The following is a 17,473-nucleotide window of genomic DNA, read 5'->3' on the forward strand; positions in this document are numbered from 1 at the left end:
ATGTTGTCATGATTTAAAACATATCCTAGTCTCCCATGTAGCATTTAATTCAGTTTTTGGTTCCTTGTCTTCTGAGAACCACCTGTGCCTTTTTTCTTATTTTTAATGCTGTTTCCTTAAACTCTGCTTGGATTTGTTTAATATTTATTTTGCTTTTAGCTAGATCACTTAATCTATATTCTTTATAAAATTTGTTTACACCTCTCAAACAGACTTAATTTGGTTGTAATAACTCTTGAAAATAAATGTCAATGATGAAATATGGTATGTGGCATGTGTTTTAATGGTGGAGAGGTCCCAGGGAAAGTGGACTAACTGAATTGATGTGGAAAGAGCAAAAATTGTATAAATTCTGTGCAAGGAAGCTTAAAGCTTTTTTGGCACTCAGGTAAAACATGGTTGGTTCTCTGTTAAAACTTCACTTTCCAACATCAGAGTCGCAGATTTGTATCATTTCACTGAGTTTTCCTGTAATCAACTCCTAATACAAAAAAGACTGGGATGGTAGTATGTATTATAACTGAACAGATCTAAGACACAAAATGTGAATCATGAAGTGTTAATAAGTTATGAAATCTTTTGCAAAAGAATAGATTGGTTTCCTGCTTAATAGAGTTTAAATTCTTCTGAACGATTCCAAGACAGTTTAGAGAAATAAGTTCCTCTAATCTTCAAATTTATTTTTCCTGTTGGCAATATTATATACATGCCTTAGTGAAGTACCTAAATCTCCAATAATTATGCCCTTTAAGGGTTCTAAAATAGCCAAATATTAAGAGTATTTGTATTAGAGTCCTTGTTCACTATTCAAGACTATAGGTAACTGATTTCATAAGTGAAGATTTTTTAGTGATGCTCTTTCACTAGAGTATACAATGTGTGCTCTTTATAAAGTTGTATTCCAATAATATGCCTAATCTAGAAAACTGTCAGTAAATTATTGCACTTTTTCTGGTGTGGCACCTGAACATTTGCTAAAACTATTTCCTAGGGAATTAATCATTCATTTCAAATACTGAGTAAAATATCAGATTCTGGAGTGATGACTAGCCTTAGCCCCTACATTTTGGGTTAATGTTTTTCAAAATGTTTAAGAATGTACCCTGTGCTCAACTGCAATTTAATGAAGTTGGAGAGTGAGCCCTGACCACTTGGAAATGGGACATAATCCTGCTTTTATTATTGAGATATTGGATAAACAGCCTAAAATAGTAAAAAGTTCATTTCTATTTCCCCATATTATAAAGTATTATTCATGAGCATACCTCTGTAGAGGGTTTAAGCAATCAAGATACTCTAAATTGTATTAATTTTGATAACTAATTTCATATGATTGAGGCATTCTAAACTATAAAAGGGGATGCAAGATGGGCGATTCATGTAAAAAGAGAAAGAAAAAAAAAAAGGATAAACTTTATTCTGTTTTCTTTAAGTAGTTATTCACTAGTATTGGTATAAATGGGATAGTGCCTGAGCCTTCTCCAAAGACCAAGAGAAGAGCTGACCATTGCGGATATGAACAATAAAAAAATTTGGGGTGCAAAACAATGCATGACTATGGGACAGATCATGAAATAAAGAATATATATTAATGATAGTTTCTATAATATAAATAGCTTTTAATAAAAAAAATAATCTTTTTAATAACATTAATACTCACTTCTATTTTTCTGGAAAACATGCATGAAAAATGTATTCAATTCATCAATTGCAAAAGGAGGAAAAAAAATCAAACTTAAGGTGAATACTGTACAATTCTGAAGCAAGAACTATTCCTGCTCATTCTTTCTCTATGATTATTTTACTTTATGGGCCCCCAGAATTTCGCTGGGAAATAAGAATCAGATTCTTGTAAATACTGTCCAGAAAAAAAACCCAAAAGCCACCTTATAACAGGTCTCATTTGTGACTGCTTCCAAAACTTTGCAGTAAGACCCTAAATCGTCAAAAGGTTTGATTTATTAAAAAAGAAAAGTCTCTGGTAAAATCTCAAGAGTCCCTTCCACCCCAAGCATTTTTCTTCATTAAACAAGGAGTCAAAAACCCACTTCAAACTCTAAGTTGAAAAGCAATGAAAAAAAAAAAAAAAAAAAGAAATTTCATTATTTCCCATCTTAATGTAATTTAACATCAAACTCCAGTTTACCTGGACCTAATGCAATAATAGACTTTGCATGTCCACATTTCAAAACATAGAACATTTGCAAGACAAAAAAGAGCATCATTCTTTTTCCTTCTCCATCATTTCTATATATTTTGGGTTTTTTTTGTTTGTTTGTTTTGTTTTTTAAAAAAAGATACAAACAATCTTCAAAGTTTACCTTTTTTGGACTTAAGGCATAACATTAAATTGCGCATTATTCTAAAGCTTAATTTTGAAATGAACTAGTTTAGTGCTATCAAACCCTGTTTGCATTTGCATTATTTAAATTATATAGTATTTTATTTCTGTTCTTGCTGTAAATTCTAATGCTGTTCATGGATTGTGCAATTCCTATGCAATCAGTCTTTGCCTGTTGACAGTTATTAACAGTGCAGACTAGAATCCAATATTGAGCTTTCAATTTCTTAGTTATCATTCAGTTCAAAGCATGCTGCTTAATTGTGTGGAAGATCCAATCCATTTTTGTTGTCCAGCCACCATGATGTGCATCATTCATTTGTTTCATGAAATATTCCAAAGCCTCTTGCTCAGTTTTATCTAAAGCTAGGGTCTTTCGAATGTATGCAATATCATCAAAAGATTGTAGTTCTGGCATTCCAGAGCCAAGCATCATTGAGAAAAGATTTATGAAGAGATTGGCATGCTGCCGGATAGCTAGATAAGCTTTGTAACACATCTCCTGAAACCTAAAAGTAATAAGAACAAGTTGGTCAGTATGAAGCAAATGGCATTAATAGCTTTGGGTCTCTGCTCAAATGTCACATCATTAGAGAGGCTTCCTTGGACAAACCTATAAAAAATAGCATTCCTCTCCTCAATCCCTTTATCCTACACTAGAACGTAAACTTCATGAGTCCAAAAGGACTTTGTTTACTGCTTTATCTTTAGTACCTACAAGAATGTCTGGCACATTAGGAGTTTAATAAGGATTTATTAAATGTATGAATCAATCATTTAGGACTTATTCTAGGGCCAGGACTGAGTTATAGATGAAACAAAATTTTATAAAAGGTTTTAAAAGTACTTTAAGGTTTAAGATAGACTACTGATATACATCATAAGGTGATAACAAAATTATGAATAAGCATGGTAATTATAGTTGACTGAATTCCTCAAATTGCATGACTGAAAAATGTCTTAAGCACTATACATTATTTGTCAATATAGAGAAGGTGGAGTCCAAGTATTTTAACAACAGTAAGTAAAAGCTTAATGTATTAAGAAGTTTAAAGATCATTTTCCTTTTAGACTTTGACTAAATAAATTGTTTTCTTTTTCTTCACTGCATTATATAATAAATAAAACCAATACATTAAAATATTCAGTTTCAGTTTATGCTCCAATGTTAAAATAACATCTATTATTTATATTGATTGAAAAATATCAATTGGTTTGATAGTGCAGCAAGAATTCTTCATTTTGTGCTTTTGATTTCTTGAGCTTACCTCTCAAATTCTCTTGTCTTGGTGCATTCCTGGGCTCCTTTACTAATCACTATTAAGAAATCTTGTGTCAAAACAAATGGCACACGTTCTCGTTTATAACCAAATTTTTTCTTCTTGTGATCCAAAAAGTGTCCAAAATCTATATGGAACAGCTTTCGAACAGAAAAAATTATGTTATAGTTTGATAAATGCAGAAATATAACATGCCAAATTAGTAAGTTTAAGAACACCAAAACGGTTGAAAAGAGAAAGCTATTACTTGTCCATCATCTTTAACCATGATGTTGCTATTGTGACGATCTCCAATTCCCAAAATGAAGGTAGCGACACAATATCCAGCACATGAACGTGTAAACAGATCAATGGCTGCATCATATCTACAAAGAAGAAATAAACTTTTTATGAGTTCTGTGGAAATACAGAGTGATCCAGTCCAAACTGGGAAAAGATGGTCAATGTCTGTATTAAAGCAATGAAAACAATCACTGACATTAGGGGGAAGAAGTAATTATGTCCAAAGAAGTGAGAAGTTTTGAGATTCTGAAATTTTCAAAGGTTTCTAAGGAATTTCCAGATACTCTCAGACCAAAGCACAATTCTTTTTTTTTTTTAAATATATTTTATTGTTTTTTTACTGAGAGGAAGGGAGAGGGATAGAGAGTTAGAAACATCGATGAGAGAGAAACATCGATCAGCTGCTTCCTGCACACCTCCTACTGGCGATGTGCCCGCAACCAAGGTACGTGCCCTTGACCGGAATCGAACCTGGGACCCTTCAGTCCACAAGCCGATGCTCTATCCACTGAGCCAAACCGGTTAGGGCAGCACAATTCTTATTATAGTGAAAAAATATTATTATGTTATTAAAATATTTTTCTAATTGCTATAACAATAACCTAGAAGTAAAAATTTTAATTTGCAATGTTAATTTTTCTAAAAAAAGAATAAGCAATAAGAAAGACACCTTTTAGATACCTATGTTCAATGTATAGGATTTCACTAAGTAATAAGCAATTCTGATCATTTAAACACAATCTCATATATGTCAAAAGTTGAACATTTTTTTTCCCCCCCGGAAGTAAGTAACTTGTTTTCTCTGGTCTAACTCAGAAGCATATTCAACCATTAAAAGACTTGTCTAACAACAATTTAGATTAAATAGGAAGCAAAGAAGAATACACTCACATTTCTCCTTTGTTCTTGTCTTTGAGCCACTGATGCAGCGTGTGGCTGTTGAACTGCAGTGCCCCTTTCAGGCCCCCTTTGCACTGAATCTGCATAATAGTGTGAGAGTTTCTCACCACCTCAATAAGCCCCACACAGTCCCCAATTGACAGACAACCATAAGGTAACATTCTGAAAAAGGAGGGAGACATTTGCAATTAAATGATAGAATTTTAAAATAGCAAAGATTTTAACAAGCTAGTACATGAATATTCCAGTATTTGCAAATTTGTCATGTTACTCCCTTAACCTAATTTTATTTTTTTACTATAGTACTAGAGGCCTGGTGCATGGATTCATGCACCGGTGGGGTCTCTCAACCTGGCCTGCGCCCTCTCACAATCCGGGACCCCAAGTGATGTAGTAGTGCGTGGAGTGGCAGGCGGCCAGGAAGGAGCCCGAGCCCGGGCTGGGCACCACACTGCTTGCTCCCACTCATCCGGTCCCACTGTGCCTGCTGGTAGAGGCCTGGTAGTACTGCCGCAGAGGTGGGAGAGGCTCGCGCCACCACAGCTGCGCTCGCCAGCAGTGAGCCCGGCTTCTGGCTGAGCGGTGCTCTAGCTGTTGAAGTGCACTGACCACCAGGGAGCAGCTCCTGTGTTGAGCACCTGCCCCCTGGTGGTCAGTGGGTGTCATAGCTACCGGTCGACTGGTTGCTCGGTCATTCAGTTGCTTAGGTTTTTATATATAGATGACATTCCTAGAAAAATCCTCAAAACGATCTGCCATAATTTATTATAACCTTCAACTGAGAAAATATTTACTTGTATATTAGAAAAGCATTAAGGAAATTATTATGGCAATTAAAATTTTATAAACATTTGTAGCTTAAAAATATGGATGAATTTAAAGATGTTTCACTGACATCTAAACAACACTTTAAGGCAGTAGTTTCAAATTTTTGGTCTCAGGACTTGTTAATACTCTTAAAAATTACTGTGGATTCCCAAGAGTTTTTATTTATATGGGCTATATCTATTGATGTTAGATATTAAAATGGAAAAAATAAAAATTAAAATATTAATGAATTCATAAAATTATAAAATAACAACAATTATAAGGTAATATAAATAACATCAATTATGACATAAAAGACTGTATTAAGAAACTTAGTGAGAAGAGTAACACTGTTTTCCATTATTGCAAATTTCTTTACTGTCTAGCTTAGTGGTTGGCAAACTGCGGCTCACGAGCCACATGCGGCTCGTGAGCCGCAGTTTGCTGCTCTGTTCACTAATGAGTTTGCCGACCACTGGGATAGGGGCTTAATCACAAGGAACAACAACAGTCTGTAATTATTGGAATCGAGAGTCTAGGTCAGTGGAGTCTAGGTCAGTCTAGGTTGCATGTGGCTCATGAGCCGCAGTTTGCCGACCACTGGTCTAGCTTAACAGTATGAGCTGAATTCTCATATATGCTTCTGTATTCAATCTAATGCAATATTTTAATGGAAGGAAGCTTAGAGTTTTGAGTATGTGAAACAGTTTATTCTTATATTATTATGTATTAACTAGAGGCCCAGTGCACAAATTCATGCACGCCTGGGGTCCCTAGACCTGGCCGGTGATCAGGGCCGACTGGGACTGGGCCAATTGGGGCCAGGCCAATCAGGGCCTGCTGGCCAGGGGGAGGGGCCGTGGAAGGCTGGCTGCTGGCCCTGAGGAGGGAGCTGGCCCTCAGCCCCCCTGGGAAAGGGTCTGCGTCCGCTGCCACCCACCCCAGTTCCCCATCCCAGCCCAGGGCCCAAAGGCCCCGGCAGGGTTGGGAGAGGAGGTGATGGTCACCAGGCTGGGTGTGGAAGGAATGGACACTGCTGCCACCATCGTAGGTGCCCCAACATTGCATGGCTCTCCATCTCGCCCCCTTGTTGCCATGCCGCCACCACAGCAGGTGGGTGGACCCCGGGGAAGGGAGAGGACGGGAGTGAGACAAACCCTTGTGTCGAGTGCCGACTTTCAATAGGATGCAGTGAGGGAACTGCTCTGCTATGTATGAAACCCTGACCCAGAAGCAGGTCGTCTACAAATGGTTTAACACCAGGGGCTGATGGGGGCCAGCTGGCTGTTGGGGGAGGGACTGTGGGAGGTTGGCTGGCTGTGGGGAGGGACCACAGGCAGTTGGCTGTGGGAGCGCACTGACCACAATGGGGCAGCTCCTGCATTGAGTGTCTGCCCCCTGGTGGTCAGTGAACATCATAGCGACTGGTCATCTGGTCGTTCCAGTCATTCGGTCATAACGGTTCCTTAGGCTTTTATATATATAGATAATACATTCGTACCACCTTTCTAAAAAGTAATCATCTACACTTATTTTCTTACCACCTTTCTAAAGAGTAATCTTCTACACTTATTTTCATCTTCTCATGTAATTCCTCATAGCCTTACTTCTCCGCCTACCACTTTACTTAGTCAGCTCTTCTTAAAGCTAACCATGATCATATCCAAAGGCTTAAGAAATCCCCTGAAGTACATGACACTAAATTGTTTGTGAATCTCTCCCTCTTTGGGGTTCTGTGAATCACTTACTCTGGTCCTCCTACTCTTTTGAACATTTTTCTTATGGAATCTTTTCTTCTATCTGCCCTGGTAAATACAGGAATTTCTTAAGGCTGTATTCCTGCTCATTCTCTTATTTATATTTTATTGCTACTGAACATGCTCATAGTTTAAAGAGTCACATAGTCCCTATAAGGCTAGTTAGGAAAACAAAGCAAAACACCACCAAACAGAATCACCATAAACCTGAATCTAAGTTTTGCCAAGAATAAATAAAAATGTTATCAATTTATTTAAAATTAAACTTTAAACAAAAATTTTAACCTTAATTTAATTAAATAGAAAGAACAATATTTAGAAAATATTATGACTTAAAAACTTTCTAAAGATCCAATTTACTTTTCATAATGACCAAGCTTAACTTTACATGCTTTTTTTGCACAGTCACTAATTTACAATTAAATATCATTAATTACCAGAGTTACACTATAGTTAAATCTTTCCTTTACTGTCTAGTTCTTCATCCTCTTTTGTACTCCACTCCCCTGGGAGTGGTGGTAGCAGCGGCATGTGGATCTCTCACAACAGGAAATTATACCAAAAAAGGAAACCTGATTCATATCACAGGAATTGTTTTTGGAAAGCAGCAGGGATTAGGCAAATAATAAGAAGTTAAGAATTAAAGTTGATAACTAAAATTTGTAATTTGGCAGGTTACTTGAGATGTCCATTTCTCTTCTTTGCAATAAAAGGGTTCTATTATTTGTTACCAATATACTTTTATATACTAGCTATTCTTAATCTAGAAGAAGCATACAAATAAACCCTAACTAGTGTTGATTCCTGTCTCTTATGCCCACTTACAGACAAAATACTTCTGGAGAGGGTGGCCTTTGCCTGAAAGAACCTAGATTTGCAAAGTAAGAGAAGGAAAAACCATTAAAAGCAAAGGTCACTAGAAGAAGACGCATGAGAGAAAACTTGGAGATAATACTGGTAATTGTGGAAAGCTGGCCAGAAATCAACAGAATGGTAAAAGCTTTAAGATTAGTTGCTTTCATAAATTTTTCTGCAAAACTGATTCAAGACTAGAGAATTTAGAAAGTTTTAAAATTACAAAATTTATATTATGAAAGAAACTTCCTTCTAAACTCAACTTCTGAAAGACACAGGGGCCTTTTGCCTCCTATATCCTGTTCTTAAAGAGACACTCGCAGTTGCAATCTACCAGTTTATAAGAGAGAGCTCTTCTTACTTAGCAGAATCTCAGTAGCTATTGTAAGCTAAAGAGGAGGACAAAGGAAAGAAATTAGTGTTAATTACTGCCCCATACTTTTTACAGATGTATGCCTCTACATGCTTTATAATTAACATTTACGCATAGCTTACGTTTTCAGGGTAATTTTCAACATACATGATGCCTTATTGGTTACCTACCGAAGATCAAGACCTTGATTTTGCCAGATATTTTCCATAATGCGAATAATTTGAAGTGTTAGCATATCTTGCCGCAAATCTGAAATTCAAATAACATGTACTACCACTTAATACCATAAGTACACATTTGGATATCATGTCATCACATTGTTTTCAAATGATAAATAAACAGAGCTATATTTACTCTTTAAAATAATCTATTAGGAAGCAATATTTTGACTCTTTAACCCATTTCTAAAGTATCTACATAAACTCATTTATATTACAATGTAGGATAAGCTATTTTCCAAAAATTTTAAATTAAAACATTTATTTTTCTGAACTGTTAAATTTGAACATGTTTATATTTAAACATTCGATTAACCCAATTCAATGCTGAAATGTCATTTCTCAATGGAAACCCATCAGTGACCCTCCCTCTGCTCCCGCACAGCCTATTCTCCAAGAAAATTAGGATCTCCTTTTATATGATTTCTTAGCAGACTATACTTTTCCCTTGTACCATGGTTGTAATTTTATTTTTATAATTATTTGTCTTACATCTCTCTCTTCCCTGCTAGAATGTAACCTTTAGGAGGGCAGGGATTCTGTTTTATTCTTACAACCCCACTGTCTAGTACATCAAATGTTTATGGAATAAATAGACACTCTCATAGCTAAACAAATGTTAGAAACAGATTCAAGCTTTCTGATTCTAAACCAGTACTTCTTTTCAATAATTATATATACATATTCTAAAGGCCAAGACATCTGCTTAATATTACACATTTACCACAATATGCATATTCCTTAAATAGCTTTCAATAGTCTTCATGGTTCATAAATATCCTGTATATAAAAGGATAGCTAAATTCATGCATCATAGGTTCATTAATACTCATCCTTACCATCCCCATTTTTAAAGATGATCTCATTGTTCTGAAAGAGTAACTCTGACATGATGTCTGGGTTCTCCCAATTCAACCACAGTGGCCTTTTTGCAGAGGACATAATTCGACACTCTTCAAGCCTTTAAAATAGTTAAAAACTTCAATAGGCACTCTAGCTTTATTATTCTTTTACCTTCAAATTAATTTTAAAATAGCATCACTGTCTAAAGTGTTATAAAAATTTAAAAGTTTCTACTTGATTTTATTAATGAATTCATTTCTAAGGGATTATAAAGAGAAAATAAATGTTGCCCTGGCTGGGTAGCTCAGTTGGTTAGAGGGTTGTCCTGATACACCAAGGTTGAGGGTTCAATTCCTGGTCAGGGCATATATAAGCAACCAATGAATGAGTAGATTAATTGGAACAGCAAATAAATGCCCCCCTCCCTCTCTCTTTCCCTCCCTCCCTTCCTCGCTCTCTCAAATCAATAAATAATTTAAAAAGAATCCAAAAATATGAAGATAGTGTAAGGAACCTCTGGGACAACTTTAAGCATACCAAGATCCGAATTATTGGGGTGCCAGAAGAAGAGAGAGAGCAAGGTATTGAAAACCTATTAGAAGAAATAATGACAGAAAACTTTCCCTACTTGGTGAAAGAAATAGACTTACAAGTCCAGGAAGCACAGAGAACCCCAAATAAGAGGAATCCAAAGAGGACCACACCAAGACACATCATAATTAAAATGCCAAGGCAAAAGACAAAGAGAGAATCTTGAAAGCAGCAAGAGAAAAACAGTTAGTTACCTACAAGGGAGTACCCATACGACTGTCAGCTGATTTCTCAACAGAAACTATGCAGGCCAGAAGGGAGTGGCAAGAAATATTCAATGCGATGAACAGCAAGAACCTACAACCAAGATTACTCTACCCAGCAAAACTATCATTCAGAATTGAAGGTCAGATAAAGAGCTTCACAGACAAGAAAAAGCTAAAGGAGTTCATCACCACCAAACCAGGATTATATGAAATGCTGAAGGGTATTCTTTAAGAAGAGGAAGAAGAAGAAAAAGGTAAAGATAAAAATTATGAACAACAAATACATACCTACCAACAAGTGAATCTAAAAATCAAGTGAATAAAAAATCTGATGAACAGAATGGACTGATGAATATAATAGAATCAGGGATTTAGAAAGGGAGTGGACTGACAATTCTCAGGGGGAAGAGGGTGTGAAGGGTGCAGGAAGAGATTGGACAAAAATCTTACACCTATGGATAAAGACAGTGGCGGGGGGTAAGGGCATGGGGTGGGGTGGGGAACCAGGTGGAGGGGAGCTATGGGGGAAAAAAGAGAGGAACACCTGTAATAATCTGAACAATAAAGATTTATTAAAAAAAATCAAAAAATATTAAGCTTAAAAATTAATCACATAATAGCTTATTAATTTTCAACAAACATAGGGACACATTATTAGTTGTTTTTTGTTTTTTTTCCTATTCACATTCTTTTTTCAATCCTCACCCAAGGATATTTTTTCCATTGATTTTCAGAGAAAGTGGAAAGGAGAAGGGGGAGGAAGAAAAAAAGAGAGAAACATCAATGTGAGAGAAACATCAATTGGATGTCTCTCATACGTGCCCCAACCTGGGCTGGGGATTGAACCTGCAACCCAGGTATGTGCCCTTGACTGGAATTGAACCCGTGACCCTTTGGTGCGCAGGCCAATACTCTAACCACTGAACAACGTCCGCCAGGGCCACATCATTAGTTTTACAGATATTACATTCCATTTCTTATCCTATGGTATAAGAAATTCTGGCTCTAGAGAGTGTTTTAAACTCCATTATTAAAGTAGTAAAACTCATCCCGAACTTAAGAAAACTTTACAACTCTTATTTTGTAGGGTAGGAGAATGGGAAAAGGAAACATGTACAAGGGGAGGCAAAAGTAGGTTTATAGTTGCTTGTATAGAAAATAATACAATAATTAATAAATAATACACGAATAAACTGTGCTTCATGTACTCACAACTGTAAACCTACTTTTGCCTCACCCTCTGTAATGGAATATTCTAATTATAATCGACTTTTAAAAAAATATATATATTTTTATTGATTTCAGAAAGGAAGGAAAAGGGGGAGATAGAAATATCGATGATGAGAGAGAATCATTGATCGGCTGCCTCCTGCACGCCCCAAACAGGGGATCAAGCCCGCAACCTGGGCATGTGCCCTTAACCAGAATCGAACCTGGGATCCCCCCAGTCCACAGGCCGACATCTATCCATTGAACCAAACCAGCTAGGGCTAATTATAATGGACATTTTGACTTTTCTCAAGATTTTCTCCAAAGAGGATACTATTTAAATATATAAATAAAACTTCCAATAAGGTACCTTACCTGAGATTTCCTAATTGATGAGCAGGATTTAGAGGAGATAGAAAGCCCTGTAGAGCATCCATGAAATCTGGTCGCCGCATCTGCTCAACTAAAAACTTCATCTGTACCTGATAAATTAGTATAATTGTGATTAGAGGATGAACTTATAAAAGGTAAAACTAATTGCTAATTTCTTTTATACACTGGAACCTCAGCCTTTGAATAGATATCTTGGATTGGCAGCATTCTAGTTAGACATGTTTCTGTAACACAGAGCAGACAACTCAGGCAGAGGCAAGAGTGACAGCACTGTGCACCTCCCTGTGAGCAGAACTCAGCCTGATGACAGAGGCAATGCTTTGGCTCTAGAACAGGGCGTGGTCAACTACAGCAGGTCAGCGGCCAGATTTTGTAAATTAAATTGAATTGAATATAACCATGCCCATTCATTTAGACTTTGGCTGTTTTCTCACTCAAACAGCAGAGTTAAGTAATTACAATAGTGTCCACATGGCCTGAAAATCCATTTATTATCTGACCTTGTAAGAAAAAGTTTTCTGACCCAGTGTTGTAGAGGGAAAGCTATGGAGACATCATGTTCACTCTCTGTTGGGTAGAAAAGGTCAAGGGAGGCTAAAAGGAACTGCTGGGAAAAGGACTTGTAAAAACATTTGTTACACTGAGTCTCACACTATACTCATGCTCTAGCATAGAGTTAGAAAGGAACATCCATTTTTAATTAGTTCAAACCAGAGCCCAGACTGCTGAGCTATCATGCCATAATTGCCATTTTATTTTAGAAAACCTCTATCTATTGAAAATGTAAAATATGAGTGGGGAACAAGAAAAGAGTTTAGGACCTAGTAATTCATAATAAATTTATATTCATGCTGGATTTTAGTAACAAGTCGTCCCCCCCCCCCCCTTTCCTTACTATGTATAAGTGAATAGCTAGAAAATCTAGTCATCACTGACTAGGGCTCTTGATCATGTAAAGGCATTTCTTTCTCTGTCACTATCAGCCCTAACATTAGCACACTGCTTCCTGCACTTTATCATTGTTATGATAAAATACAAACCACACAAAGTAACTGCCTTTAGTCCTATGACTGGGGCAGTACTTTACATCCCTGTGACTATTCATTCAGTAACTACCAATTTGTATTTTTTAAAAAATATGATTTTTTTATTGATTTCAGAGAGGAAGAGAGAGAGATAGATAGAAACATCATTGAGAGAGAATCATTGATTGGCTGCCTCCTGCACACCCCCTACTGGGGGAGATCGAGCCCGCAACCTGGGCACATGCCCTTGGCCGGAATCGTACCTGGGAGGGACCCTTTAGTCCGCAGGCCGACGCTCTATCCACTGAACCAAACCGGCTAGGACCAATTTGTATTTTTTAATCCCTTCACTTTTTTCAATAATCCCCAACCCCCCTCCCATCTGGCAACCATCAAAAAGTCCTCTGTATCTATTAGTCTGTTTCTGTTCTGCTTGTTCATTTGTTGTTTTTTTTAGATTCCACAAATCCTATGACTGTTTTTAGTTCCCTATCACAACTCCATTTAAGCCAATAGTAATCTGAGTAGTGAATTTCATGTTCCTAATTAATCCACTGTATCACGGCCAATTTGTTATATAAAATTCCAGTTTAGAAGAAATGCCTATATTTACTAATTTAACTAATATCTATTTCTTTTTTCTTAACCTCAGTTACAATATAAATGTAATAAGCGTTATTCTTTCAAAGCAGTCTAGTCCCCTCTTGCTCACAATTCCAGCATCAGAAACAGTACAATTATTTCCTAATAATCTATATTTAAACTTATATACCACAACTTTAATAAAATCAATTCTGTGGCATATAGATTAAAACAGTAACTTTTTTTTTTACAGAAAGTATTTTTTCAAGCAATATTAATGAAGATGTTGGAAAAATTAATTCAGTACTGCTAATTTACATTCTGTGTACTTTGGGGACTCACTAATAAGGTGGGATTTTTTTTTTCATTTCACTGGAGATGAAGTATGATTTCAGTTTTAACTATAAAATATGGTGGGATAAAGGATAAAGAATAGGAAAAGCTCATGAAAAATCTTCACATTTCATATTCCTCAGTAACTCTAAGCTTGACTGCACTTGACTAAAGCATGACATATTCACTGAGTAACTAAGTCCATTTTAAACTCCGAAATGTAAACACTAATTTTCTTCCACTCATTTTTTTTTTTTTTTTTTTTTTTTGGTTGCCAGAGGAGCAGGGGTCTTCAAACTTTTTATTTTTATTATTTATTTATTTATTTATTTTATTATTTTTTTTTAATTGTTTGAAGTATTACAAATAGTAGTACATATGTCTCTTTTTTTTTTTTCCCCCATTGACCTCCCCCTGGCCTCCCCTTCCCCTCAGTACATGCATTTACCTGCCGCCACCTCAGTGTCTTTTATCCATTGGTTATGCTTATATGCATGCGTACAAGTCCTTCCATTGGTTATGCTTATATGCATGCGTACAAGTCCTTCGATTGATCTCTTACAGAACCCCCCCCCCCCAAATCTTCCACTCATTTTCAAGGTAATTACTAAAAGAGTAAGTGACACAGAATAGGGAAAATTATTTTAATTTATTTTTAATAATTCTTTATTGTTGAAAGTATTGGAAAAGTTATTTTTAAAAGTTAGGATTATATAAAAGAGAAAGGAAGAGAGAGAGAGAACTAACAATTACTGGGCACTTCCCATGTTCTAGGGACTGTGACAGGAGCTTTGCATATCTCACATAATTTAATTCTCACGACAACACTATGAAGAAAGAATTATTCCTATTTCACAGATAAGGAAGATGAATCTCAAAGACTAAGTAATGTGTCTAACACTGCACAGCCAAGAGCCAGTGGAAATGGATACAAATCCTAATATGCTTGATTCTAAGACCCATGATCTGCATATACAGAGGTGGGCAAAAGTAGGTTTACAGTTGTTCATATGGAAATACAAATACATAATATAATAATAAATATTAACTATTTGTGTATTCACAACTATAGTCCTACTTTTGCACACTCCTGTATACTGGGCTCTCAAATAACCCTGACACACTGCAACAAAGAGTTTCAAAAACAAACTAAAGAGTCATATACCTTTTGAGTCTCATCCTTCTTCTCTTGTTTGAGAATGTCAGTTAAGTTGATGAGCTTTTCCATAGCCTCGACTTGCCTGTTCAGGTGCTTCAAATACATCCCACATGCACGGCAGTAGGATTCCAAAAGCAGGCCAAACCTCTGACTAACGGTTTTATTGTGCATCTCAGATCTAGAGGAACAGTGCAAGATTAAAACAAAAAGGACAATACACACACACTCACACACATATATACATACATATAGTCTCAAATGAGTACATATATATTTAAAATTTTTTTTCTAAATTCAATAAGTGTTATATCATACTAACAATAAAATAATTTAAGACCTATCATTTAGAAGCAAAATAATCGAGAGTTTCAGATAGTTCTTCAAATGTTAATGTACTAGATTTTATGTTTATTTCAACTAGTTTTTATTAACTAATCTCTCAGATATACATATAAACATGAACAAAGGGAAAGTAGGAACAAAAAGAAAATGAATAGGGAGGGAGTTAAGAGTTCAGCGAATACTGCTATCTGTTTCTAAATTTAGAAAAAAGTGTTTGGATTATGACCCCTATCTTTGAGTATTAGGTATATCTGATTCCACATAATTTTTTCTATTCTTAATTAGCTTCTTTTCTAATAAGAAATTTGAGATTTTTGTTATTATTCTTCTGAATTCCAATTCCAAGGTAAGATTTTTTTCTTTATTTTGGGATATTTTAATACACACACGCAGTGAAACCAAATATACCATTAATCAACATTAACCTAGCAAATTTAACTTCACTTAAAGTAGAATCAAAGTCTTTAAAAATATTTCAGCTCTCATTCCTGTAAAAAATTCAGTTTTGAATTTCACTGTTTATTTAATTCTAAAGAGAAAAGGTTGAGGGGAAACTCATCATTGGTACTACATATTTTCAGTATGGAAAACTCTTCCAGACAAACAAAAGCTATAGTATATAAGTATGCATATTTATGCATACATTAAGAAAGTAATATATCTGTAGATAATTTAATGGGAAAATAATTTGACTTACTTTAAATGCCAAAAGAAAAAGTGCCCAATCCTTTGATTAGTCAATGCTTTTTTGAGTAAAAATCTCACAAGTAGGTTATCCAAATACTGTTCATATTTTAGGACCTATGTGTTTAAAAACAAACAAACATAAAACAACTTTACATCAACGAGGGTCAATTTTTGCATGATTGGAGTTAAAGGTAATTTTTTTAGAAAGTAAGTAAGATACTACTGGTGACAAAACTAATTTTTAAAAAAGCATAAAATCAGTTAATACAGTAGAGGTTTTGGAAGTTGCATGGATTTAGAATAAAACATAATTTTTCTTTTTTACATTATTTTACCTGTACTAGCTGAATTAGGTACTGAGAAAGTTTGTCATCTGTTAAATATTTTTCTAAGCATCGAACAGCAAAACTTCGAACCATAGGGTCTGGGTAGTTGCAGTCCAGAAGCTCCATAGCTTGTTCGGGTTTGATTGGAGGCCAGTCTTTTACCAAGCAGTACATCTGTGCATGAGAAAGACCACAAATCATATTTGTAAAGCAAAGACAGTTGTGAATGAACCCTTTTAAGACATTGTCTTAATTTTTCATTTTAAAATTAGTTTAGATAAAAGCTCCCTTACGAATTCAGTGCTTAAAATGTTCAGTTCTAATTAATTTTATCAGTGGAAGCAGTCTGAATGGTATTTTTCTCTACTATATTACCATTATTAATTAACTTAAAACAGTCTGTTTCACCTCATATTTATGCAGACTTTGTGAGAGAAAACAATCCAAGCAACAGCTACTCAGGAATCTCAAACATGCATTTACCTGAGCTACTTCATCTCTAGAATTCCATTTAACAGACAGAAGCAATTTGGGTAGAATTTCAGGGATAGTTACACAATAGTGCCTGTGTGGAAAAGATAAAACAAAATAAAAAACATTCTTGCATGTTATTTATAAGGCCTAGATGTCTAAATTTCCAACTATGCAATCTTTAAGAAGTTCCAAACACTTAGGTTTTATCATTACTAGCCTTCATTAAAAAAAAAAAAATCAGTGTTTTAACATTTTGTTGCATATTTATGTACACAGATACCTAGATACAGTTATAATGGCAAGGGAGGCAAAAGAAAAATCCAAATGGAAGGCAGGTACTTAGGAAAAATTGTGAATTTATTTTATAACACTCTTTATATAACTCCTTTTATTCACCCAGTAAGCAACTTGGACCATGAGAAGAGTCACCACTTCTACTGTGGTCACCGGAAAGAATTTATGTTTTAAGGAACTTCTGCAGAAATGCACT

General features: G+C 35.5%; 1 protein-coding gene across 1 annotated transcript in view; it reads right to left on the reverse strand.

Moving 5' to 3' along the window:
* Positions 1-2,289: 2,289 nt before the first annotated feature.
* Positions 2,290-17,473, reverse strand: part of PIK3CA (phosphatidylinositol-4,5-bisphosphate 3-kinase catalytic subunit alpha) — a 65,929-nt gene continuing 50,745 nt past the window's right edge. Inside the window, exons 11-21 of the mRNA XM_080658109.1 lie at positions 16,993-17,074; positions 16,519-16,683; positions 16,194-16,297; positions 15,161-15,332; positions 12,038-12,144; positions 9,653-9,774; positions 8,766-8,844; positions 4,795-4,965; positions 3,869-3,986; positions 3,610-3,761; positions 2,290-2,850 (exon numbers count right to left, since the gene is read on the reverse strand). Coding sequence (XP_080514235.1) covers positions 2,580-2,850; positions 3,610-3,761; positions 3,869-3,986; positions 4,795-4,965; positions 8,766-8,844; positions 9,653-9,774; positions 12,038-12,144; positions 15,161-15,332; positions 16,194-16,297; positions 16,519-16,683; positions 16,993-17,074 — 1,543 coding nt within the window. The 3' untranslated portion in view covers positions 2,290-2,579. The remainder of the gene's footprint in view (positions 2,851-3,609; positions 3,762-3,868; positions 3,987-4,794; positions 4,966-8,765; positions 8,845-9,652; positions 9,775-12,037; positions 12,145-15,160; positions 15,333-16,193; positions 16,298-16,518; positions 16,684-16,992; positions 17,075-17,473) is intronic.

The sequence above is a fragment of the Plecotus auritus genome, assembly GCF_963455305.1.
Source record: "Plecotus auritus genome assembly, chromosome: 2".
Taxonomy (NCBI): domain Eukaryota; kingdom Metazoa; phylum Chordata; class Mammalia; order Chiroptera; family Vespertilionidae; genus Plecotus; species Plecotus auritus.